Here is a 27858-nt window from a genome sequence, read left to right as displayed (position 1 = left end):
ATACAGCGTGAGATGTGTTCGCTATTCCTATTGGCTAAGCATCCCCACAGCTTCCACAGTGCTGCAACCAGCTTGTGAAATGGAGTATAACTCATAAGCAGTGTTGGCGGTAACGCGTTACAAGTAATGGCGTTACCGGTAACGCGTTACTTTTTCAGTAACTTAGTAACGTACGCGTTACTATTTCGGAACTGTAACGGGTAACGTACTTACGTTACCATTTTTCGGTAACTGAAGGTGTGACGTTACTCGTTACTTTTTATTCCGATTATCTCAAGAATTTTACACAAAAATTTTCGGCTCCTAGGAGCTACTTTCCCAGAGTTCTGCCTGATGTTATATCGTCGCAGTGATGGACTGCTGTCAGCCCGCCAAGCGTTGACAAAGCGACAACGCGCGGGGTCCTCTGTGCGCGGGGAAAATATCAATGGGGAGCAAATTCCCGCAATTTCTTGAATGGATCTGCTAGTTTCGGCTACCTTGCTATCGAGGTTCAAGTTGTCGTTGACTGTCGATGAATCGAAGCGAAATGCCGTCCTCGTAACCGTCAAAAGCGAGCTGTCGAGATTTTCTTGGTTTGCGGAGATCAAGACTCGGGGTATAGCGGCCTGCCTGAGCTGCAGCACAACGATGACTTCTTCGGAAATGCATTCTCAAGATCATCGCCAACTGTAGGTAAACGACTGTCTCGGTACCTTTGGTGCCTCATTATGTCGCGCTGAGTGGGTTCAAGGAAAACACGCGCGTTCACCAGCTCTTTCTGAAAACGCATACAGGGGTACCACAAAGCGTGTCAGTCGAGCGCCTGTTTAGTGTAGGTGCGGTCGTATTCAGCAAGACACGAGGCAAGCTCTCCAATGACAGCTTTGAAATGCAACTGCTTCTTACATTTAGAAAGTTGCAGTTACATTAGGAAGTTGTTCGTGCAATACTTTGGCACTGCTTATAAACTTTGTTTCCCAAATTAGTTTTGCGTCTTGCTATCTGAAGCTGCGATTAAGTTTCTGGCTACTGAATTCCTGGTAGGAGGCGCTGCGATCGTCAGAGCGAGCGGACGCGTGGTCGCGTCAGCTCCGACTTCAACGCATGAGATTGCAGCGAAAATCACCGGATACCCACAAGTATTTGGTACCACGAGATCCAGCTCATCTCCAGGAGCCACCTGACACCAAAATCAAGGTGGGAGCCCAATTTTTCGCCACTTTACGGACAACTACAAATCAGTGAGGCCGGAGCGAGATCAAGGACGCACATATGCACGGCTGCCGCAGCAGCAGCCGCCACGAACGCTGCTGAGCAGTTAGGTGGTAACAAGGGAGCATCGGTTGGCGCGTCGGAAACGCCTCATTTTCCTAACAAGATGGAAGTCGCAGTAGAAGGGGAACAGGTCTCCAGTGAAGATCTCGAAGAAAGCGCAGGGTGGCGAACCGTCGGCTCACGGAAGCCAACTCGGCAGCAAGCGTCGGCTGCCTGCGTGGAGACTTCCGACTGCAACAACAACAAGAGGCAAGGCGAGCAGCGTTTACAACAAATAACCAAAGCAAGTCGCATGCCAAATTTACCTCGGGGCGATTACAAGATAATTATACGTCCAAGAGGAGGCCTCCGCGTCGCTGAATGCGGAGCCGTCCGCCTAGCGACCAGTATCTACCAAGCAGCAGCAATCCCGAGAGAAGCTCAGGATGAGGACATGATCTGCCCTAATCTACAACAAAATATCATCGTCGTGAGTACACCCATAGAGGCACATGCTGATAAGTATCAACGCATAACCCGCATCACGGTCGGCAACAACACGTATGAGACCAGTGCCTACGAGGCGGCACCAGACTATACTTCCAAAGGCGTAATCCGCGGCATCCCCTTGGAAGATAGCGCCCGCGATATCACCGCCAACGTCGTCACACCACGAAATCCCACGGCAATGGCTGCAAAAAGGCTGAGTAACACAACGACGGTGATCGTGCTGTTCGAGGGCTTCAGGGTACCGACGTACGTTCGCTACGGTGGAGCCCTACTGCGATGCACCCTGTACCGAAAACAAATCGATACATGTTACCACTGCGGCAGATTGGGGCACCGTGCTGATGTGTGCCCGAATCCCAACGATCGTATATGTCGAGGTTGCGGGACGCCGAGCCCTACCCAAGACCACCAGTGTACACCCACATGCCAACTCTGTGGAAGCAACCACCAGACGGCCGACAGGACCTGCAAGGCACGCTACAAGACCCCCTACATTGTGAAACGTCGCCGCTGGGAGCGCCAACAACAAGATTCACCCAAGCCTACACCAGCCAGTAACAATGCAGATCAGCAGGACTCTCCTTCCCCTCGACAACCAGGAGGCCGGGGCCGGCCAAGATCCCGCACCCGTACCCGGTCCAAATCCAGGTCACGGAGCCGAACGCCTGGACTACAAGAGCTGAGGTGGGCAGACGTGGTCGCGGGAACGCAGCATGGGTCTGAGGAGGCCGCATCTCAGAACGCAATGAGTAAGCTAGAGTCAGAGATAAAACAACTCAAACAAATGCTAACTCAATGCAATCAGAAAATCAATGCTTTAAGCGAGGAAAACCGCACACTTAAAGAGGAACTTCGTAGAGTTAAACACTCAGAACCAACCCCAGTAAATAACCCCGTACAACCCATACCTGAAGCAACCGTGGATCAAATGGAGGAAGGGGCAACCCCCCCGCCACCTAAACGTAAAGCGGAAACTTCAGCTAGTGAGGACAGACCTACACGCATTACCACCAGTAATACCGCCCTTACCGACCTCATGAAATCAGTTAAGGAATTCAGTGAGTGGATGACCACCACGTCTCGCCTCATACCTACTCTCACGGATCGTATAGAGACGCTTACTCAACTAATACAACAGCAAAATGAGCACTTTAACCAAAGAATGCTAGCATTGGAGACTTGGATCTCCCCGCAGCCATCGAACGGAATGGCGCCCGGAGCTCAACCATCACAACCCACATCGCCGCCCACCGGTTTGATTCAGCCGGCAACATTTATACCCCCCACCCCTCACCATGGCTAAGCAATCCACGTACAACATCTGGCAATGGAATTGTCGAAGCTACGCGAATAAGAGAGCTGTTTTAACCCAATATATACGAGATAAAACAAAGCCAGATATTATTCTTATCCAGGAGTCGCACGGTCTCGCCAAATTGGCAGGGTACCGTGCAATTGGATACGCCACTGGAGAGACTACTGTCCTTACAACCCTAGTCCGCAGAGACCACACTGTTATACAACACGACACTAAAATTAGACACATCGATAACATCCTAATTGAACTCATCCCACATCGCAAAACACATGCTAGCCTCTTCATTCTTAACATATATAGTAATCCTAAACACAGAAAACACAGGTTTCGCACACTCTTTAAGCGCGCTCTCAACATCGCCGGTTCCAATTCCATTATAATAGCCGGTGACTTTAATGCACCATACACAGCTTGGGGTTATTCTTATGCTCACCCAAAAGGTCGAGATCTCTGGCTCGACTCCCAAAACGAGGGCTTAACTCTCATCACGGATCCAAGCGTGCCCACCCGGGTAGGCACCAGTTCTAGCAAGGACACTACACCAGATCTCACATTCGTCAAACATGCACCCACTACGACATGGCGCAACACACTGGAGGATTTAGGTAGCGACCATTACATCATTGATATCCACATCAAGGGAGGCCCTCGCAAACCGGCAGGAAAGCAACACAAGCTAGTTGACTGGGCTAAGTTCCGCAAGTCACGAGAAAATAAGGTCACATCTATCGAGGACATTGTACATTGGACAAACTGCTTAAGACAGGACATTGACCAGGCTACACAAATAGTACCCCCAGAGGCGCACCTCGAGGAGGTTGATAGCCGACTTCTCCATATGTGGGAAGCCAAACAGTCCCTCCAGAAGAGGTGGAAAACCCAAAAATTAAACAGAAACCTTCGAAAACGTATAGCGCTCCTAAACAGAGAGATCGAAACATACGCCAAGGAATTAAGCCAGCAGCACTGGCATGAAACTTGCAACACCATGGACAATCAAATAGGTTTCGGCAAAACATGGCACCTTCTCCGCCATTTATTAGACCCTGATAACAACAAGACAGTCCACCGTCAAAATATCCACAAGCTTATCCATGATTACACAGGCACGGAGGAGGAGCTCCTGCGAGAGGTAGCAACCACACACATTTCCCAAGCCCCTCCTCAACTACACCCGGATTACACTGGTCAGACAAATGCAACTCTTGACGAAGAATTTTCCGAAGCAGACATTCGTGCAGTACTACACCGCCTTAACACCAAATCCGCTCCTGGTCTTGATTCCATTACGAACAAGACATTACGTAACCTCGACGATGAATCCATTACTCATCTTACGGATTACATTAACACGTGCTGGACCACAGGACGTTTGCCCCCACAATGGAAAGCTGCCGAGATGATTCTTATCCCCAAACCGGGGAAGCCACTCAACATTACCAACCTTAGACCCATCTCTCTAACTTCCTGTTTGGGCAAACTCATGGAACACGCCTTCCTAGCCCGACTAACAGGTTACCTTGAGGACAATGACATTCTCCCGTACACTATGTTAGGCTTCCGAAGGCACCTTTCATGCCAGGACACCATGCTCCAACTAAAGCACCAAATCATAGACACCACGGACCGCTCAACCAAAGCTATACTAGGTTTAGACCTTAAGAAAGCATTTGATAACGTTACACACGCTACAATACTCCAACAGGTTAACGCCTTAAATCTGGGAACTCGGACGTATAACTACATTCGCGACTTCCTCACGAACCGACAAGCCGTAGTTAAAGTGGGCCCACTTACATCATCTGAGATATCTATAGGAAGCGCGGGAACTCCACAGGGCTCGGTGATATCTCCTATATTATTCAACCTGGCTCTTCTCGGATTGCCCTCACAGCTGTCAATGATTCCCGGGCTTCATCACAGCATCTATGCCGATGATATTACGCTCTGGATATGTAACGGCAGCGACGGTTCTATAGAAGAACGACTACAAGAAGCGGTAAACGTCGTAGAACGATATCTCCATGGGACAGGGCTCTCTTGTTCGGCGGAGAAGTCCGAACTCCTCCTATACCGCCCTACACTCAAAGGCAGACCCCCCAAACAGTATAGTCCTACATGCTCATATGCAGACATTACCCTGAAAACGGCGGACGGACGTATCATACCGACAGTCGATAAAATACGGGTTTTGGGACTTCTTATTGAAAGCAAAGGTACAAATGGTGAGACAATCCGTAAATTAGAAGCTAAAGTCGCGCACACGATGCGACTCATTAAACGAATCACTAACAAACATCAGGGCATGAAAGAAGGAAGTATTCTTCGGCTTATCCACTCATTCGTGCTCAGCCATATTACATATGTCGCTGCCTACCACCGATGGTTCGCGGCAGAAAAAGCCAAACTCAACGGGCTCATTAGACGAGTTTACAAACAGGCGCTAGGACTTCGGCAGAGTACCAGCACGGAACTCCTCCTCCAACTAGGCCTTCATAACACCCTTGAAGAAATAATTGAAGCGCAACAGATCTCACAGTACGAGCGCTTGAGCAATACCAAAGCCGGCCGCCACATTCTCGACAGTCTCGGCATTTCTTATCACACACAACACGGTAACAAACACGACATACCACGCGATATCCGTACTAAACTCATAATACCACCATTGCCAAAGAACATGCATCCTGAACACAACAAAGGCAGAAGAATCAGTAGAGCCAGAGCTATGCTCCAAAGTTTTGGCCGCAATGAGGAGGCCGTGTTTGTCGATGCAGCGCGCTATCGAGACGGTCGCCGTTTTGCTGTTGCGGTTGTAGACCATACGCACACATGCATGACCAGTGCTTCGATCAACACAAGGCACGTAGAAACAGCGGAGGAGGTAGCTATCGCGCTGGCCATAGCTCACACCGATGCCCAATATATTATCAGTGACTCACAAACGGCAGTTCGAAATTTTGCAAATGGTAGGATCTCTCCAGTGGCATTGCAAGTCCTTACTAAAGGCAAAACCCGCTCTGACGAACAAAATGCACACATCCTCTGGTTTCCCGCCCACACACCCGTCGACCGCACGGAGGTCAATCTTAACGAGGTGGCGCACAACGTGGCTCGAGGCCTCACGTTCCGAGCTGCGTCTGCGGTTGACACTACCCGAAAGGACTCCCTTGTGAACGAATGGGAGTGGGGGGATAGACTAACCAAATTCAGCGATATTACCCAACACTATAAAATTCAGCGACGGGAATACCCCCCGCCCCACCCCAAACTTAGCCGGGCCCAGTCCGTTCAATGGCGGCAATTACAAACAGGCACCTACACTAATCCCGTAATTATGAAGCACATTTACCCTGATTTGTATACAGACAACTCATGCAAGTATTGCACCAATAGGGCCACACTAGCGCATATTCTCTGGGAGTGTCCAGCGCTAATACGCAAAACTAGGGACGCGGCCTCCAATGAAGACCTTCGGGTGCGTTGGCGGGCCGCGCTGCTCAGCTCAGGACTAGACAATCAACTCTGGGCGATCCAGCAGGCCAAGGAAGCTGCTGAGAGACACGGTCTCTCGGCCGACTCCTAGGCGGGAACCCAGCCCGGAAACCTGCAGGAACTTATTAAAGTTATTCACTCACACTCACTCACTGAATTCCTGAGGAAGCGAGGCTGACCCTGAACAGCTTCCCACGCACTCGCAATTTTTGCGGTAATTACACAGCTTAAATTGAAAAAAAAATTGCGCGCATTTACTTTTTCCCGGATTTACGTCACTTAGGCATTTTTTAATGAGAACTAACGGCCAATAATACCAAGGAAAGTATGGGGGGTGTCATTTGTAGTAATTACAATATAACTGGGAAGAAAGTAAAGTGGACGAAAAGATAACTTGCCGCCGGCAGGGACCGAACCTGCGACCTTCGAATAACGCGTCCGATACGCTACCACTGAGCTACGGTGGCGATCATCCTCTCGTCCACTTTAAGGGATATATATGTGCATTTAAACCTAGGAGTGTTAGTCAGCGCCGATCGCAGACATGGCGGCGAGTGTGGCACAGTCTTTTTTTGCCTGTTGGCGTCACGTAGCACGTGATATCTTTGCGAGCTGGCAGCTGACAGATAATCCCCCGCATATTACCTGAAGGCATCAAGTCTGCCAGAACGAGACCCTCGCTCTGAATGAAGGAAAGAAGGTGACTTTAAGGGCTCGTTTTTCTTTGCGCTGACTAACGCTCCTAGGTTTCAATACACATATATACCCCATAAAGTGGACGAGAGGATGACCGCCGCCGTAGCTCAGTAGTAGAGCATCAGACGCGTTATTCGAAGGTCGCAGGTTCGGTCCCTGCCGGCGGCAAGTTATCTTTTCGCCCACTTTACTTTCTTCACATTTATATTGTAATTACTACAAATAACACCCTCTATACTTTCCTTGGCATTATTCTCTGTTAGTTCTCATTATTATTGTGTATAACAAAGAAAAACGAGCCCTTAAGGTCACTTTCTTTCCTTCATTCAAGCATTTTTTGTTATTGCTACAAGTTTGCGCATTAATTTTTTTTAGTACAAGCGCGCATTTTAATTACTGCAAGTTTGTTCAGGTGATGTTTTCTTTGCGGAGAGCGTTGATGGCGACATCGATCGTCTTGTATTTAATGTCACATTGAGAGAAATGGCCTCGCCACGGAGATAGAAGCAATCAAATATAACTGTACAGCCAACTTCAGACCACTATATAACGGCACATTTTTGCAAATTATTCTAGTTAAATGAGAACTTTGGGCTTTATAAAATTCTTATTGTAGGTTCCTGCAGCGAAGGCGCAATGATTAAAATTTCTGATTATGGAGTAACGGCAGAAGTAAAGTCCGTTACTTTTTTCGGTAACGGTAACGCGTTAACTTTTTTTATCGGTAACGCAGGGCGGTAACGCGTTCCTTTTTTGTTAGCCTAACGAGTAACGTATTTAGTTACTTTTCTTCGGTAACGCATACAACACTGCTTATAAGGTACACCTTACTGGCACGATCCAGCCCTTGTGTAAGACTGAATTGTCGGCAGCACTAGATCTATGTTTAGAAAAAGTTTCTTTCTTCATAGGACGCTACGAACACTTCGAAACATTATAAATCGCACGACATGTGACCAAAGCTACTGTCGATCGAGCCGAATCTACAAGGATACGACAAGCTTAATTCACCTTCAAAAGCCTCTGTGCTAGATCCGGTTATATTTCAGAGTTCGGCTGCCTATCCAAAATGTCTTCAATTGTAACCTGCGCAATAAAATGTACATAAAACATAAATTGTGTTTCCATTTTACCCTTTAAGCAAGCGGTTAAAACATGAAGAAAATGCTTGGAATGGTTCCCTTTGAATGTGTGCCACTAATTCGTCTCCAAACAAGGAGCAGGATCTACCAGAAGAAGCACTGATAGCAATAACAATGAATGAATGAATGAATGAATGAATGAATGAATGAATGAATGAATGAATGAATGAATGAATGAATGAATGAAAAATCCACGCAGAAACTCCTTTCGGAGTTAGCTGTCCAAGGAGATTTATTTCAGTTCTGATTTATTCTCTTGGTGCTTGGATCAGCTTTGTTTGTTTTGCCATTTCCCAAGCGTGATCCAAGGCTTAGCAAGCGCTTTACTTTGCGCCTCTTGCAATGCCTTCGCTGTACCCGAGCGTCAGCTTTAAGATGCTTCGTTATTACCGTGTTGGTATAATTATTTATTGCAAGTTATATCTGACGCGTGCTTAACCAGCTCCACCGGTGTCGGTATCGCACTGTCGCCGTCCTTATAGGAGTTCTTTAAAACACGCAAGCAGGTGAAATAATTTCGAAGGAGCAGGATGGAGTGCTGACTTAAAATTGAACAATTCTTTGACCTCATCGATGTGCTGGTCGTATACAGCAGCTTCAGGTCTCCCACGTGTATAGGCGTATCTACCGGGGGGGGCAAGGGGGGTGCTACCCCCCCCCCCCCCCGGAAAAATGTTGGGGGGCTCCGCCGCCCCCCTCCCACTTTCTACAGTGGTTATTGTCGGCTGCAAACTGGGAAACTAACAAGTCAGGCAAAGTTTTACTTGAACGCAGCAGTAACGTAATTTTGTAGTAAAATTTGTCAAACGATTCTGCTGTAACGACTGTGTTCCGTGTGTCATGACCACGCACTGTAGGCTCTCTGCGGTTCGGGCTGCCTATTCCACGCTTGTGCGTCTTCCGCTCGAGCATTGGAGATGAGGCTATCGCTCAGCAGGGGCTACATAACAATACATCGGTCTGTCATGATTTTATTTTGTTCTGCCTGGCCTGAAATTTAAGTAATCCGCGACGCAAATATGGGCACGAACCAATAAACGTTTTATACCCCGATCAAACGCTCTCCCTTTTCAGGAAATTCAGTTTATTTCTTTGAAAACGAATAGCATCACCACTGCTCCATATTCAAGCTGCTGTGAGTTGACGAGTGTGCAGAAGTGTCCAGTATTTTAGTTGTGCCTAGCCAGGACAGCTAAAATAGATTCCCACTTTAGTCTCCCATTAGCCTGCTTCATTTGGCTAACTGCATATATCATAATCGTCACCCAGCACCTGGAGTAGCATGTCAGGCGAACAGCCAGGCAAACATCTCCAGCTTCATTAAAATGTTCATCTCTCTCTTATCGTATGGTAGCCTTCAGCAATCGTGGCGACTTGTAGCAAGGTAGTCGACTCGAGCACATATAGAAGCCCAGCTTTCAAGTTTGCCCCGAAGATTTATCTCATCAGGGAGACGATCAGCGTCCACGGTTTTCTGGACTAAGAAGGCCGTCTACCTGCAAAGGATTGTGTCTGTTCCTAATAATGTTTATTTCTCTCTCTACCTCTCTGTCAGCAACGATGAGTTCACAGAGAGTTGTACAGGCGCAAAAACAGCTCAACATCGTTATACTACAACTGAAAGTATCTATTATACACATATGAATCCATCTCGCCAGCTGCTAGAAGCAGCCGCTGCCAATGTGATTGGCTGGAAGCCCTTTTAAATTACGTTCAGAAAGAGACACTGTCTGACTATTCCGAAGAAAAGTTATTGTTCAGCACAGTGGTGTGCTGCTTATTGTGAACACTTCACTTGAACGCCGCGAGTTTTCGCAGACTTGTGACGCCGCGTAACAAGGAGACGATTTTATGGCACATTGAAAATTTTTGACGAATTGCAAAGAACCAATGACAAACTATACGCCGTATTGAAAGCAGTTCATTATTATTATTTTTTACGCAGTCATGCGTACGTGGTAATTACGCGGTGGTTCACTTACGCGTCATTTGTTGCGTCGTTTTACGAGCAGGTGCTGTAAGCGTGACCCAGAAAATTTCGACCAATCATTAGAAGCTAACGACCTATACGGAAGGCACCAATGCGGGGTAGTTTAACGTTATAATGGCCCACGTATTTCAAGGAAAATTTGAGCTTGCACAGTTTACGTAGGCTATTTACTCGGAGGAACCGGAGGGGTGGAGTAAAGGGGCACTTCGCCCCTTTTCCCTCCACCCCCCACCCAAGCTGGGAAATGTAGGAGGACAAGGAACGACACCTAGTATATAAATTCGTACTCATTTATAATCGTATAACTATACACAACCAGCTCAATGTGATTTGCTGAAGTATTATTCGACTGAACTTGGTCTTCCTCTTCTTAAGAAAGACTTTATATAAGAGGGCTCTAAGAGTAAAGAAATTGACACTCGGCTTATCCTGAAGACTTCTGCGAAGTACCATGCTTTGTCAGCCACATGTTTTGTTTAATAGGTGAGAATTTAAGGTACTCGAGTCCATAGCAGGTTCTTCATAATCATGGTATCTACAACGCCAAACTAAGACTGGGAAGTTTGATGATGCAATGCTCAGATGATCAGGTTAAATTTGGGTGTACTTTTTAAACTTCAAGGTAACATTTCCAAAATGTTATTAAACACGGCTGTGTTGTCGCGGCATAGGGCGGCCCAACCTGCGCAATCTGTTTGTGCAGAATCTTCCTTGATTTAAAATAAACAGTTTTGAAAATCAAGTCATCTGATCAGCTCTATGAATATAAAAAATCACCTCAAATCATACATGTATGTATGTATGTATGTATGTATGTATGTATGTATGTATGTATGTATGTATGTATGTATGTATGTATGTATATGTATATATATATATATATATATATATATATATATATATATATATATATATATATATATATATATATATATATATATATATATATATATATATATATATATATGCAAGGAAGGGGCGACGAAACTTTCTTGAAAGCAGATTTACTTAACGTTTTCAGCTGGTGGACCAGCCTTCGTCAGAGTAACGCGAGAACATTTGATACATGGCTTTAAAAGAACTTTTAGGGGCGAAGCTCCTTAAGGCGGCACCCGTTCGTCCCTCGTAGTCGTAGTCGTAGTAGTCGTAGTGCGTAAGCAGTCTTACGCTTTGACCTCCAAGGTGGTGCCGGTGCGAGATTTTTCCTGTGCGTTGTTGAACAATAAAAATTTCGCAGCGTGCGCGTTAACTAAAAGCCGAATTCTTCTGTCTCTCATTCCCCATTAGCAGCCATTGGCATGTTCCAGCAGGAAACGTTAGTAGAAGTAGAAGTGTAAGTGTTACCTAAAAGCCGACTTCTTCTGTCTCTCATTCCCATTAGCAGCCATTGTTTACCTCCAAGGTAGTGCCTGGTGAGATTTCTCCTGTGCGTGATTAAACAATAAAAATTTTGTTCAAAACGCCGTTGATTGATGAAATAAACCAACGAAAGACGCAAGATGTTTTCTAAAAGCAAAACGAAAGAACGTCAGAAGTTTCTAAAGCAAAACGAAAAGACGCCAGCTGCTTAACGAAAGACGCCAGATGTTTTCTAAAGCAATGGTTTTCTAAACAATGAAAATTCACAGCGTACATGTAAAATAAAAGTGAGCTGCAAGTTGTCATAACTCATCGAACCTTTAGTATAAACGCGCCCGATCTCACGTCGGTGATGATGTACTGGGCAGAATTCACGGAAGATTCACGTTTTACCGATGAACCTCCGCAGCTTCGCCCACTCATCATCATTCACTCCGTGGATATGCTGTGATTTTTTTTAAAAATACGTCAGCGCCATCTGCACTGATTGGAACAGCAATGCGCATCACACATTATCACGTGTTTTAAGAACAGAACAGAATGCGAATACAGACAGTAAGACATACAGATCGAATCTCTCCGATAATTGTGACGTGTACCGTGATTATGCGTAGTTAGAAGATGTACATATGCACAGGTGTAATGACAAGGCGTGACAGTATAAGTACATCTCAGTGTAACGAGGGTGATAAATGAGCGTACAATTCAAGCCATTGAAATAAATAAAGGAAAAAAAGGGAAAAATGGAAAAAAAACAAACAACAAAAAACCAACCTATTAAAACAAAATAAAAGACCAAGAAGGCGCGATGCAGGCGATACAGGCGCTACACTGTGCAACAAGCGCATCTTCATTCTTAGTCTAGTGCTAGACAAGTTAGTTTCCCTTTGCTTTCGTTGATTCCAGAGGAGAGAGTGTTAAATTTATGAGTCAGGTACGATTCACGAAGCTCACGGTCATGGCTAGTGCGGAATCCAGATTCTATTATCGTCACTTTGAGGTTGTTAAATGAGTGGCCCGGCATGTTGACATGTTTTGATAGTGGAAGGTTTGGTTGGGATTTGGCATGCGATTGTTTCCGTCTGCCCTATGTATTGCATGTGGCAGGTGCCACACTCAAGCAGGCATATATATATATATATATATATATATATATATATATATATATATATATATATATATATATATATATATATATATATATATATATATATATATATATATATATATATATATATATATATAATATATATATATACGCGGAAGCGCGTTCGGGCCTGTAGGGGCTGGGCGAGATGCTGTGGCTTCTCCAAGTTACACTCTCTCAGCAATCGCGTGATGGCGTCGGGGAACGAGACAATCCAGCCCTTCTGTTGGACTGGATTGCCGCAGTAGTAGATCTGTGTTTAGAAAAAGTTTATTCCACCATAGGACGCTACAAACACCTGGAAACAGTGCCCAAACAACAACGAGATGTTTAGAAAAAGTTTATTTCATTGCAAGACGCCACGAACATTTAGAAACAGTGTCCGTACAACAACAACATTGACATACACCTCGGGCCGACTTCTCACCTACGTCGTCGATAGAGCCGAATCTACAAGAATACACCAAGCTTAAGTCACCTTCAAAAGCCTCTGTGCTAGATGCGGTGTTTTTTCAGAGTCCGGCTGCCTATCCAAAGTAGATTCACTTGTAACCTGCGCAATAAAATGTACATAAAACCTGAATTGTGTTTCCATTTTATCCTATAAGCAAGCGGTTAAAAGAAGGAGAAAATGCTTGGAATGGTTCCCTTTAAATGTGTGCTACTAATTCGTCCCCAAACAAGGAGCAAGATCTACCAGAAGAAGCACTGATAGCAACAGCAATGAATGAATGAATGAATGAATGAATGAATGAATGAATGAATGAATGAATGAATGAATGAATGAATGCAAAATCCACGCAGAAACTTCTTTGGTATTTAGTTGTACAAGGAGATTTATTAACACGAAAGTGTTTTATGCCGGCAGCAGTCTCTGCTGCCTGAAATAATTCAGACTGCTTCATTAGATGGCGTCCGGTTTGTTTGTGCTGTGTAGCTGTCTTTGCTTGCGTCTGCACGTGCTACCTTCTTTCATTGGAAATTAACGAAGTCACAGGCCTGATGTCCACTGTCACAATAGCTTCACAGGTAATTTAGTCATCGTTACGGAGTAAATACCATTCTCTCGCTCACTGATTTGCGAGCAGCGTGTGTCAGGTTCGTGCTTGTGCAAAATTACCTGCAAACCAATTCTGCCCAGTGTTTGCGCATTGATTTTCTGGTTGAGCACGATTACAATAAAATGCATTAAAATGCGTAACAAGTCACGCTTACAAGCTATTACCGGTGCACCTTTTGTGTCACGCTTACATCCTAGATTTCCCAAGGTGGCTCAAAGAAGATTGACGTAGGGCGTGAAGGATAGCGCTATAATTGCGTTATTGGGGAAGGGGGGAATTTACGGAGTTGCCATCTATCGGCAGCGCCTCGTTGGCGTATAATGAGGGATTACGCGGCGCCCTCCTCATTGGTTGGATGTAGGCGCCCAAGAAAAGGATAACGCAGGAGCCCTCCTGGACATTTCTGTATGTGCTCTCGAAACGAGGGAAGTTCCTTTTTTTTTTCCGGTCAAAATAACATTTTTGGACAAAAGGAAAGCACAAGAAGGTAGAATAAGTGCACTGAACGCCCACTGCGCGCAGTCGCCGTGATGGAGTCTCCCACAAAGCGGCTTCTGATACGCTGAGAACAGCCTATGAGACAATTGTTTTTGTAGTAGACTGTCTGTATAAATATGTGGACCATATCAGAATGAAGCTGGATCAATGAAGTGATCGCACGGGTTCCCGGCGATGGACTGCACGCCTGCACGAATGTATTGCTTCGTGTGCAAACGCGTTTTCGCACAGTGCCGTAAGCCTTCGGTCGCCTTATATGAGGATATGGCAGTACACAAGTGACCGTTGTTGCACAGACGCTATCAGAGCGGTTCGAAAATTATTTCATTAAAACTATAGTCGCATACAACTTAAGAAGTCCGGAGAGGCCCCGCTCAGCGACCGAAGCGCGGCAGCCGATCGACTCCACGACTAAAGAAATAGTCCCGCTCATGCACTCGTCAATGTTGCCCGAAGGCGGGGTCACCGGCCGTCCAACTCATGACGTAAATCTGGAGTGCGCGCCCATTGGTGCAGGCTTGTGTGCATCCGCCTTTGAGGAGAATATGCCGCAGACTTCTAAAGCTGTATCCCAATGTAGGGACCTCGATGACGCCACTTGTGATGTGCCGTCGGGAAGATTCAATATTTTTCTGAGCAGTAGCGCAAAGAAGCACACAGACGGCGACAAATCAAGACGGGACACAACGTTAACTAACAACTCAATGTTGATTGCCTGTATTGCCCGTCTGTATTCTGACCAGCTCACGAGAGAAATTATTGAAACAGCAGACAGTAAACATAGAGACGCTTGAAGTTGCTCTTCACTCTGTTTATCGGAAACGGAAATGGTATTTTTGTTGCTTCAGCCACCTGTTTGATTTGCTGGGTCGATTGCCTTGTATACTCCTCCCCCCCCCCCCCCCTATGTTTCTTACTCCTTCCCGTGGTGTCGTGTGTATATATATGCGATCACGGGCAATAAACACTGAGTTGTTAGCGCTGTGTCCCGTCTTGATCTGTCGCCGTCCGTGTGCTTCTACGCGCTACTGTTCAGAATTATGCACTACAAACTAGCCTATGAGTCTGTCCTGTTCAGTTTTTACAGCGAAAGCTGTTATGAGATCATTTCACCCGTCGTTTTTGGCGCCGTAGTTGTCCGCCGCCACCGCCGCCGCCGCCACCGCTGCCGCCGCCGCTGCCACCGCCGCCGCCGGTGTCCGTAACCAGTATCGCTCGAAATAAGAAAAAAAAAACGAAAGAAGAAAAATTTCCAGGATGGAAAGAGGTTCGAACCTGGGCCCTCTGCGTGGGAGCCCAGTATTCAACCTCTGAGCCATGCCGGTGCTTGAAACTGCTTTGCAAAAAGGTCCTCTACAGGCTTCATGTCGGGAAGGAACCACATTAGCATATGCAATATAGCGTGGTAGAAGAGTAAAATAAGCACCAAGCGTCGCACAACGCGAATTCTGTAACCAGGCGTCACACAATGCGAATTGCGCAACGAGTAGGTTGTTGAATGCTCCCAACCCATTACAAAGGTCTCTGCCGTAATTCTTCATCGTCATCAGGCACAGCATCAACAATGTGCGCATAATGCCTTACATGCGTATAGCAGGTACCAACGCTCTCCGTAGAATGACGAAAAATGGCACAGTGCCTGCTGCCCTACTTCTCAAAAATTACAATGATTTATAGCGTAGTGGGTTCCTCGCAAGTGCACTTGTATTGGTTGCCAAGGAAGCCCATAAGCGCATGATCCACTTCCTCGGGGTCTCAGTAAAATTACACTGATTGATAGCGTAGTGGGTTCCTCGCAAGTGCACCTGCATTGGTTGCCAAGGAAGCCCATAAGCGCATGACCATTTCCTCGGGGTCTCCGTAAAGTTCTTCGCCCCCCCCCCCCCCGTCTCTCTCCCACGTCAACGTATGTTATACAGCATGACGGGAGAGTGAAATAGCGACCGGGCGTCACCAAATGCAAATTACATAACTGGTGGCCCGTTTAAAGATTCCAACCCATTACAAAGGGCTGAGCCATAATTCTTCATCATCATCAGTCGTCGCGTCAACAAAGTGCACATAATGCCTTAGAGACGTGTAGCTGGTGCATCGCTTCTCCGCAGAATGACGAATAATGCCTTAGTAGGTGCTTCCCAACTTCACAAAAATTGTGATTTATGGCGTAGTGGGTACCTTTCTGGTGTACTTGTACGGTAGCCCGAAGAGAGCTTAGCGGGCTCTAGAAACGCCGCTCTTCCAGCTTTCGCTGTGACTGTGCTGCGGTTTCAGCGCAGGCCTGGCGTTTTTTTTTTTTATTCTGAATTACTGGACCATTTTTAAGCCTTATTTATCATGTTCCGTTTCACTGAATGCTTATCGGTCTTATCAGCGAGCAATTTTCCGCGGCTTCTTTTTAATAATCCATTACATTCACCATAAGGTACTAAAGCAACCATGAGCTCCTCCTTTCTTAAACATGCTCCGAACCGTTCCGTTTCAATTCTACTGAACCTGTCGCTATCTAGCATCAGCGTGTTTATGACCAAACCTTCGTGACTTCGCGACTGCTTTGGGGAGGAGAAACAATCCATAACGAAAAACATGTGGCAGCATGCAAAAGTGAAGCAGAATACAGGGAATGCAGTGACGCTTGCTGGACTTGTTCTTGAGCAAGAAGCAACAACGACTTGCACTCCAAACGTCGAAATTAAGCAGAGACCTGCGTAATCTACAAATTGCTCTGAAAGACGGAGAAGCTGTCGCAGCAACCAGTAGCTGCAAAGCTGGCGAAAAAAATAAAAAATAAAACCAAGCCTGAAGGACGTGTGGAGCTGGGCAGCCTTCTTTGTTTCTCTTCGGCTTTCTCTTTCTTTACTCCGCTCTTTCTTTTTTTTTCTTTTCCCGTTTTTTTTTCTGTCAATTTCTCTCTATATTTCTAGTTATTTCTTCCTCCCGCTTTATCTATTTCTTTCTCTTTCTTGCTCTTTCTTTTCTTCCTATTTTACCACTTTCTTTCTCTCTTTCTATTTATCCCTTGCTTCCACTTTTTTTTCTACTTTTATACGTGGTTTTGCCTGTGTTACGCCAAGCGACGAAAGCATACGACAGCACGGGCCCTTAAAGTGCTCAGCACTTTATATTATCATCAAGGCGCTCGAAGAACAAGAGGAAGAAGACGTCTCCTTAGCGCGAGCGCGCGCTCAATATGCTACAGATGGCTATGCTATTCGTGGTTTTGCCTGCCTTACGCCAAGCTGCGACAGCATACGAGGATAACATACGACATCATACGACAGCTCCGGCCCCTAAAGCGCTCCACACTTAAAGTCTAAAGGCTAATATTCTAAATTTGAATGTCCAGCATACTTTTCCGAGTACCGCAACAATTTCCAAGTGAAGCTTGTTTAGCTTGACCTGTGTAAGCAGGTGGTGTTACAAAAAAACCTTCCTCACCCACAGCTGGCGCACGCGCAACAAACAAATAATAAAATTACACCATCTCCCGCTAAAGGAAACCATGTGTGGATGCGAAGCAGCGGGGAGGTGGTTAACCTGAGTGGGAGATGGTGAGTGAGTGAGTGAAATAACTTTATTTAAGATCCGGCGAATGGAAGGCCCGGGCCTGGGGCCGCCTAGATGGCCGCTTGGAGCTGTTGCTCCCGCGCTGCCTCCACGGCTCGCTGGACGGCCCAAAGTTGTTCCGTCAGTTCTGAACTGAGCAGCGCGGTCGACCACCGCGCCCGTAGATCCTCCGGGGAGACTGCCATGCGATCTTGATATTTTGGACATCCCCACAACATGTGTTGTAGGGTGGCTTTAGCCGACTTGCATAGCTTGCATGTGTCGCTCGTGTATATCTCAGGGTAAAAAGTCTTTAATTGCACGGGATTCGGATAGGTTTCTGTCTGTAATCGCCTCCAAGCAACGGACTCAGCTCTGTTGAGTTTACTGTGAGGCGGTGGTAAAATTCGCCTCCGCATTTGATAGAATTTGGTTATATCGCTAAATGTTGTTAAACGATCTTTTTCTCTCCACATCTCCTCCTCCACGTTCCCCTGACCGACAGAAGTCACTCCTTGCTCAGCTCGGCGAGTAAGACCTCGAGCTTCGCAGTGTGCTACCTCGTTGGGGTTGATTGCGGGAATGTCTGGAGTTGTATGTGCTGGAAACCAGAGCAGTTGCCTGTCGTTCTTCTCTGCATTGGAGAATATGGCTTCGTTAACACTGATGATGTGCCACGCCTCAGGGGAGATCCTGCCCTTAGCATAATTTCGAATGGCCGCCTGTGAATCGCTAATGATGTATTGAGCATTCGTGGAGACCAATGCTAGTGCAATGGCTACTTCCTCTGCTGTCTCGGAAAATTTGGTATTAACTGACACGCTGGTAAGAAGCTTTTGGTTATGATCTATGACTACTGCCACGTAGCTATTTCTGTTTGGGTATTCAGCCGCGTCAACGAAGGCGGCTCTGTCGTCTGACCCATAGCTTTGAATCATTTTCTCTGCTCTACTTGTGCGTCTACCCTTGTTGTAACCTGGATGCATGTTCTTGGGTATATTCGGTACTAGCAGTTTCTCACGAATTTCTCTCGTGATTGTCCTCTTTTCTCCGTATTGACTGTGGTAATTCATTCCTAGTTTGCGTAGTATATTCCGCCCAGTTGTGGTTTTCGTTAGTCGTTCCGCCTGAGATATTTGTTGTGCTTCTATGAGTTCCTCCAGTGTGTTGTGGAGTCCTAACTTTAGAAAGAGATCCGTGCTCGTACTGATGGGAATCCCTAGTGCTACTTTGTACACCTTTTTTATCAGGTTGTTAATTTTGGTCTTTTCAGCTGCAAACCAATTATGGAAGGCTGCTATGTATGTGATCTGACTGATTACGAATGATTGTATCAGCCGTATGATGCTTTCTTCCTTCATACCCTGGTGCTTGTTAGTAATGCGTTTGATTAATCTCATGGTGTTTGTTACCTTCGTGTCTAATTTCCTTATGGTTTCCCCGTTCGTACCTTTGTTCTCGATTACTAGGCCCAGTACCTTGAGCTGGTTGACTATGGGGATACTTCGGCCGTCCCTGGTGTGTACCTTAATTTCCTCGTAAGCCTCATTTCTGTCATATCCGTTGGGAGGCCTGCCCCTAAGGGTGGGGCGGTATAAGAGAAGCTCGGATTTTTCTGCAGAGCATGTGAGACCTGTTCCTATGAGGTGTTCCTCTACTGTGTCTATTGCTGTCTGGAGTCTTTGTTCTATTGAGCCATCACTACCATCGCAGACCCAGATAGTGATATCGTCCGCGTAGATTGAGTGGTGAAGGGATTCAATTTTATTGAGTTTCTCCGGCAGCCCTATCAAGATGAGATTGAACAGCATCGGGGATAGGACAGAGCCTTGCGGCGTGCCGGCACCGCCGATGTCGATCTCGGGCGACTTCAGGCCTCCGACGGAGATGACTGCCTTCCTGTCTGATAGGAAGCTCTTGATGTAGTTATATGTCCGCTACCCTAGTCCTATTCGTTCGATGGTTTCCAATATGGCTGCATGGCTGGCATTATCAAAAGCCTTTTTAAGATTAAGGCCCAAGATCGCCCTTGTAGAGCGCGTTTTATAATCGATTACCTGATGCTTAAGTTGAAGCATCGCATCTTGTGTCGAAAGGTTTTTGCGAAATCCTATCATCGTATCTGGGTATATGTTATTGTCCTCTAAGAAGTTGTCTACTCTGTGTAAAATGACATGTTCGAGTAATTTTCCGACGCAGGATGTTAGGGAGATCGGTCGGAGGTTGTCGATCTCAAGCTTCTTACCAGGCTTTTGAATGAGCGTTATCGTCGCTTTCTTCCACTGGGCTGGTACCTTTCCTTTTATCCAGCACTCGTTCATGTATTCTGTTAATATTGTGATTGATTTATCATCGAGGTTCCTAAGTGTCTTGTTAGTGATACCGTCTGGTCCTGGGGCTGATTTGGTGTTTAAGTTTTGTAGGGCCGCGCGGATTTCGGCCTCCGTAATTTCCTCGTCTAGTGTTGAGTTTGCATTACCGTTGTAGCTAGGATGGTTACAAGGGGGTGCCTGTGTGATGTATTTCTGCTCTAATTCTTTGAGAAATTCCTCTTCTGTTCCATCATAAGCGTGTATTAGCTTAGTAATGGCTTGAATGTTGTTTTTGTTGTTATTGTCAGGGTCAAGTAGGAACCTGAGCAAGTGCCAGGTCCTACCGGTGCTTAATTGCCCGTTCATGGAATTACAAATCTCGTCCCACTGTTGTTTGCTGAGTTGCTTAGCATATTGTTCGATTTCTTTGTTAAGAAGCGCTATGCGCTTTCTCAGCTTCCTGTTATGCTTCTGGCCTTTAAGTCTTTGTTGGAGTGACTGCTTAGCTTCCCACATGTGGAGAAGCTTGCTGTCACATTTCGTTAAGTTAGATTCAGGCGGCACTATTTTAGTAGCAGCTTTGATGTCATCACTGAACTCCTTAGTCCATTGTTGTATGTCTGTGATGGATCGTTGCTCCGTCGCCTCTCGCTTTCGACGAAGCAGTTCCCAGTCTATTAATTTGATTTCTCTTTCTTTGGGGCTACTTGGGCCATCTGCGAAGTGTAACTCTGATATGCGATGATCGCTGCCCAAATCTTGTAGTGTGTTGTGCCATGTTGCCTGTTCAATATTTTGGGTGAAAGTTAGGTCTGGGGTTGTGTCCCTGTTTAGCGCCGTGCCTATTCTGGTTGGACTGCCAGGGTCGGTGACGAGCGTTAGGCCTAATTCTTGCGAGTCATTCCACAGGGCCCTTCCTTTTGGCCTGGTATATAGATATGCCCAGGCGGTGTGCTGCGCATTGAAGTCTCCTGCTATAACTACTAGATTTTCTCCAGCGAGTCTAAGTGTTTTCTGGAATAGGTTCTTGAATTTATGCTTATGTTGCATGGGGTTGCTATAAATGTTCAGAATAAATAAGCTGCGCCCTGTCTTCTTTCGCGGCAGGAGTTCCAATAAAATATTGTCTATGTGCACTATACCTGTATTGTGTTGCACGCACGCGATGCTTCTTTTTACCAGCGTGGTTAATGCCCTGGTCTCCCCTTCGGCATAGCCAAAAGATCTGTATCCTGCTAGCTTTGCGATACCATGTGTTTCCTGCAAAATTATGACGTCCGGTTTATCTTTGTCTTTTAAATACTGCTGCAAAACTGACTTTTTGTTTTCGTAACTTCTACAGTTCCATTGCCACATTCTGAACGCTTTCTTAGCCCGCGTCACTGCGGGTGTGACCATGGCGTGGAAGCAGGAGGTTGGAGAGAAGCTGACCTTATATAATTCTGTGGCTGAGAATTTGGTATAGATTGTGGTGCTTCTCCTGCACCAGAGGAGAGTCCACTGCCTGGCAACTGCTTTGCTTCTAAGACGTCTAATCTATTCATAATAGTTGCTATCGCCTTAGCCATTTGGTTCATCATGTCGTCCCTTTTTTCATTTGATTTTTGTATCTCCACAAGGCTCTTTTGTATATCGGCTAATGCTTTATCTACCGTCACGTTATCTTGTTTAACATTTCTGGCCTGGGCCTTGCGTTTTAGCGGAGGGGGATCATCCCCTTCGTCCATGTTGTTGTCCGGGATTTCAATTGTTGGCTCTTTCGTGCTCGCATGTGGAGCTGGAGTTACCTGACTTACTAGGCGTTTTTCCTCCTTGAGAATTTTGATTTCATCGCTCATGCGTGCTAGCATAATCCTCAACTGCGCGTTCTCGTGTTTTAGTTCCCTTATCTCGTTGGCAATGGCAGTCTCCCCTCCAGACCCCGGGGGCGCGCCCTCGACCACGTCTGCCCAGCTCACCTTAAATTTCGGGTCTGCTGAAGTAGGTTTCGGGTCTGCTGAAGTGGGTGGCTTGGTTGTAGACCTGGACGTGGATCGGGATTTGGGTCGTGTCCCCGGTTTCCTGGAGCCAGAATGGGATGAGGATCGACGGGTCGATGGAGATCTCGATGTCGTGCTTGACCTTGTTCTTGATCTCGAGGGCCGTTCCTTTGCGTTTGGGAGGCCAGACTTTCCGCGAGACTCGGCCTTGTCTTCTCTTGAGATAGAATCTTCATAGTCTTGTTGTCGTTCCTGTTGCAGCCTTTGCCATTGTCTCTGCTTAACAATGAAGGGTTTCTTGAATTTGGCTTTGCATGTCTTGTCTGCGGTGGAATGGTCCGCACCGCATAGCTGGCATTTTGGTTCGCACCGATGACCTTCATCTGGATTTGGTGTTCCACAACCGGCACAAAGCTTGTTGTCAGGGTTGGGACACACGTCTCCCCGGTGTCCCAGTCTGTTGCATTGGCGACAGAAGTCCACTTGTTTCCGGTACAGGGAGCAGCGGAGCAGCGCTGCCCTGTATCGGACAAACGTGGGCACTTTGTGTCCTTCAAACAGCACAATCACTGTGGTAGTATTACTGAGTCTCTTCGCTGCTATCGCCGTTGGGTTTTTGGTAGTAACAACCGCTGCTGTGATGTCTCTGGGACCCTCTTCGAGTGGGATTCCTCTGATGACTCCTTTGGCCGTCATGTCCGGCGCCGTCTCATAAGCATTTGTCTCGTAAAACTTGTCTTGAACTTTGATACGTGCTATTGCCTGATACTTGTTGGCATGCTCCTGATCCGGTGTACTGGCGATCAGGATACTTTGATAGTTGTTGGGGCAGATGATATCCTCCTCCCTTTCCTCTAGAGGGATGCCCGCCGCATCTTGCACCGCCGCTGTCAGGTTAACTACACCGTGCTCAGATATTTTGATTCCTCCAGTTGGTCTGATTACAATCTTGTAATCCCCTCTTGGCAAATGTGGCATCCTACTCGCCTTGCATGGTGTAGTTTTTTTTTTTCGTGTTCTCGAGCCTGTGCCTTCCTCTGGCGTATAATCAGCACTGTCTTCCAGTCTCCATGCAGCTCCCGCTGCGTGGAACTGCCGGCGTCCGAGGCATTCGACTCCCGCAAAGTCGCAAGAACATGTGCGTCTGCCTCTGTGCAGTCCATGCCATTGGTGTCGTCGTGGGATTCTTCAGCGAGGGAAGGAGAGCACGAGCGCCCCGCGTCCAGAGCCACAGAAGCAGAGGCAGCCATCGGCCGCTCGTGTCACGTCAAGACGCCGAAGGCGTCGCAGGAGAGAATTAGGTGCGCGAGAGGGGCAGTGGAGAGGAAGAGTGGAGAGGAGGTGTGTGGAGAGGGTTGCGCATGCGCAGTAAGGGTGGTCACGCCGCACACCGGATTGAACTCCGCCGTGTTCAATCCGGTGTGCATAAGATGCTTCGCATCAGGGCTGGGCTTTGAACCCGGATCTCCGCGGGTCGAAAGCGAACTCCGTGAACGCTAGGCCACGAGTCCGTGCTTGCCCAATGTGAACGGAACTGAAACATATCAACGCGTTCCACCGACCATGCAAAAAAAGAAGAAAAAGGAAAAAAAGGAAGAAAGGGAAAAAAGGGAACTGGCGCACTTGCTGTGGGCGCTTCACTGCGATATATCGTGTTGGCGCACTGAAAGCGATCTGCAGGGCAACGCGAAAGGTCGATATCAGGAATTGCACATTTCGGGGAAATTCCGACTTCGAGAAAATTGAATTCCTAACCCTCGTTTCCGTGATCGCGTGATGGTCCTTTCCTTGGGTCATTCTACAGGCTGACGGGCGCTGGAAAGAACACGTAAGACGCCACACCGATTCCACCCGAAAACAGATTTCAGGGGACGGTTGCTACCTATAAAGAAAGAAAGAAAAGCAGTGCGTCAGGCACGCCCATGCCAAGCTTCGCTTGCCCCCATTTTCCAAATTGAGGAAAGGCTCCTGAATTTTCGGCAGCAAATCGTGTCTGTAACGCGAAAAGCGTGGCACCTTCCCTATAAAAATAAACAGGGCTCCAGATCGGTTAGGCCAAGTTGAATTGGGTTGTCAACCTAACCTTGTGGATCAAAAAAAATCGGCAGATCCCCCGTGCCGTGGGAATCGATGTTATGCGAAGCACGCGCGGGATGGTGACTACGGCGTAATTTTTCACATTGAGCGAAACGTTACGGAATGACGCTAGAGAAATGTGGAAGTTGCACACTCATATGTTGAAGAGTCGCATATGTATCATATAACCAGTTGTTTAGTTGCGTAACGATGCCAACAGCAACATGGGCGTTACCAACACCAGACGCGGTAAGCTGATATGTAGTGCTTATATTTTTCAATAGTGGATAGAGCGAATCCGAACAGGACAAAGAAGGAACACAGATGCACAGGACCGGCGTTACTCGCAACTAAGCTTCATTTAGCAAAGTTTCCCTATATATATAAGGTACGCAGCCGAGTGGCACGCGCAGGCGCACTGCACGTGTACGTTACAGTCACAGTTGCAGTTGTTACACTTGCGTTACAGTTTTTATGCTTATACTTGTCCGTTATGATGGAGAACGCATGCACGTTTCACGAACCTGCGTGTATGTGCAGGAAGGGTTTTTGACAGTTCTTGAACAAGGTCATCATCGCCGTGATCAGTGAGCACCAGCAGCTGGACCGGACTTGTTATCGAATCCGTTCGTGATCGCGGCTACGAGGGGTCTAAGTGTAGTGAAGTGCGAGGTATTGGCCGCGAGATCGATCGGAGTCGCCACCTGGCGGCTACTGACTGGAGCGCGTCTAGTGTGGATTGCTCCCTGCGTCGTCTGCTAGCCACGTCGTGTTTGCATGTGCGCGTACGTCCTGCACGTTCTCAAAGGGCGGTTTGTTCTATTATGTTAGCGCGAGTTTAACTTCTCGTACGTATACCTAACATGGTTTACAGAAGCAAATGAACTTGCTGGGCTGCATGCGCATTGTAGTAAGATCGGTATGTCCGACTTTCGAGAGGGCTGTGTATTGGTGACGTACCCTTCGTTCGCCAGAATAATTTCAGTGTTGGTACCGCTCTCTGGTTCAAGCACACCCTAAAGTGCACTTGGCATAGTCCTAAACATGAGGAACATTGAATAGTGTGTGAATGCAGCATTTCAGCGACTCGGTGGTAAACAAAAACGAGGCTCATTCACTTTCGCGTTGTTGTTAGGTGTATAACCGCGGCACTCCAGTTCATGATGGGCTTTAGTTGTGCTTAAGATGCCCTTTTATTGTACGGTCGTGGTCCCGCTACAGCGAAATATTTCCATCAAGTGAAGTGTGAGGCTTCGGTACTCAAACTGTCCCTAAAAAAGAAAAGATACAACAGACAGTGGAATGACACGGCAGTGATAAAACGGAGTTGCCGCGCGCAATTTTAACTTGGGGCGACATTTATGCAGAACCACCCGTGTGCTTAGATTTAGGTACGCTTTGAAGGACCCAGATGTTCAAAATTAATCCCGACGGCGTGCCTTACATTTATGTCGTATAATTTCACGTAAAACCTCATCCTTTCTTTTTACATTATCTTGAGCGTTTGTGTGCAGTTGTTATAAATTAATGGAAGGCGGCGGACATTATTAGTTTGAAAGAAAAAGACACTTGTTCCATAAAATAAACGGACCTTTGTTGCATCATTGTCGTGCACGTAATCAATCGATGAAAGCTCTGTGCTAAACTCTTACCTGTGTATATATGCGTATTCGCGTGAACAGTGCTCTTGAACTCATTGCACAGGAATATGGGCTGGTATACAAATGAACAAGAAGTAAACACTTGAGTTGTTCAGCCGTGCTACTGCAGTACGCAAAACGCAAGCTAAACACGTACAGAGAAAACAACAAAAAACGTCATGTAGTGCGTAAGCGCAGATTGTCATCCAGGGCAAGCATCCCTTTCATCGGCAGATTGCGCTTCTCTCACTAGTAATAGTAACGTTGGATGATCTTCGTGCATCGATTCAACAATGAAGAGCGTATACATTACCAATAAGCTGCAATCAACGCATTTTATTCGCCGACAATCGGCTCAAACCACTCACAACGAAGCGCCGCTGTGTGCATTTGTATCCGCGCCTCCGACCACCTCTCCACACTAACGCGGCGACGGTGCTGTCACCTGTAGGTCGATCTCGCGGCCAATAGTGCAGCTGGTGGAAATCCTGGATGCCTCTTACAATGAAATTATCTATGATGCCTCCTGTCCTGGACGTGGCAGCGAGGTCTTTTGATGCCCTATTCACACCGAAGCCGTCTTTCACGCAGTATAAGGACCAGGCGTTGTTGGGTCTGAGTAAGTCAATGTTGAAGTCACCGGCAATGATGAGAGGCCTGGTTTTCTCAGCGGATTTATTGTTGATTAGCATTCCCCCCGTTTCTTTCTTTTTTTTGTAATCCACGTAGTCCACGTTGCGGACCACGTGGGCGAGTGGATCACGTGGTAGTTGAGCATCTTCCATGGGTGTTCTGTCTTCATCTCCCTCACTTTCCTTGCGTCGGCCGCGGTGGTGTAGCGATTACGGTGCTCGGCTGCTGACCCGAAGGTCGCGGGTTCGATCCCTGCCGCGGCGGTCGCATTTCGATGGGCGCAAAATGCTAGATGCCCGTGTACTGTGCGATCTTGGTGCACGTTAAAGAATACCAGATGGTCAAAATTTCTGGAGCCCTTCGCTATGGCGTCTGTCAGAATCAAATCGTGGTTTTGGGACATAAAACCCCAACAACTATTATTATCACTTTCCTTGCGTGTCAATGTGTGTGTTCGCCGTTACTGTGTTGGTTGAGACTCTGTATCACATGTGGCACATACCCGCATAACATGAACTCTGGTATGCGGGTATGTGCCACACGTGACTGAGAGAAAGGGTTTCATGACGTGCGCGACAGGCATTTTGCGTAATTCATGTCGGGACCAGTGAATCATGTTCGTCATACACTGATCCCCTGCTATGCCAATTTTGGTATATTACAAGTTATGGAGACGACAAGGAGAGTGCCCAGACGTAGGTGGCTAGATAGATAGATACGTAGATAGAAACGGCCAAAGTGCCTGAGGTTCGCTTAGAAATGCTTCGCATTTAATATGGAAGTGGGCAACATATGGGCTTCCGACAGAGAAGACGCGGTCGCTGTAATGAAGTGACCCCTCATGCCACGTCATGCCGACGGCGGCGCCAGTTTTTCTCGCGGTGGAGCTCGCTCACAACAGTCGGTCACAACCGCGAGAGCGTCGCGTTTCCCTATAGAGACAGATGAGCGTAAGGACGTCGCGTTTCCCTATATAGACAGATGAACGTAAGCCACGATAACTACGCAGCTCACGATGCTCAAATCAGCCAATTGCCGTGGACTTTGGCTTTATGGCATAATTTGTCGAGAGAAGAGGGTGTGATATCTAGCTGACTTTGAGAATTATTGTAAATTCCAGGCCACGTGCTGCGCAATAATGTTTGGCTCACATGTCCCCAGGTGCCTCGGCTACCGACAGGGAGCGTTTTCTGACCATGCTGAAAAAGTGGTGCAGGGCCTCT

General features: G+C 46.9%; 1 protein-coding gene across 1 annotated transcript; it reads left to right on the top strand.

Annotated features, from left to right (window-relative positions):
- The first annotated feature begins 1360 nt into the window (after positions 1-1360).
- LOC119381836 (uncharacterized) lies at positions 1361-21668 on the top strand. Its single transcript, XM_037649589.1, has 2 exons — positions 1361-2430; positions 21650-21668. Exons 1-2 carry the CDS (start codon positions 1361-1363, stop codon positions 21666-21668), a joined length of 1089 nt encoding a protein of 362 aa, XP_037505517.1.
- Positions 21669-27858: the final 6190 nt, after the last annotated feature.

The sequence above is a fragment of the Rhipicephalus sanguineus genome, chromosome 2, assembly GCF_013339695.2.
Source record: "Rhipicephalus sanguineus isolate Rsan-2018 chromosome 2, BIME_Rsan_1.4, whole genome shotgun sequence".
NCBI classification, from domain to species: Eukaryota; Metazoa; Arthropoda; class Arachnida; order Ixodida; family Ixodidae; genus Rhipicephalus; species Rhipicephalus sanguineus.
Note: the sequence above shows the minus strand (reverse complement) of the source record. Positions and strands in the feature narration are given on the sequence as shown.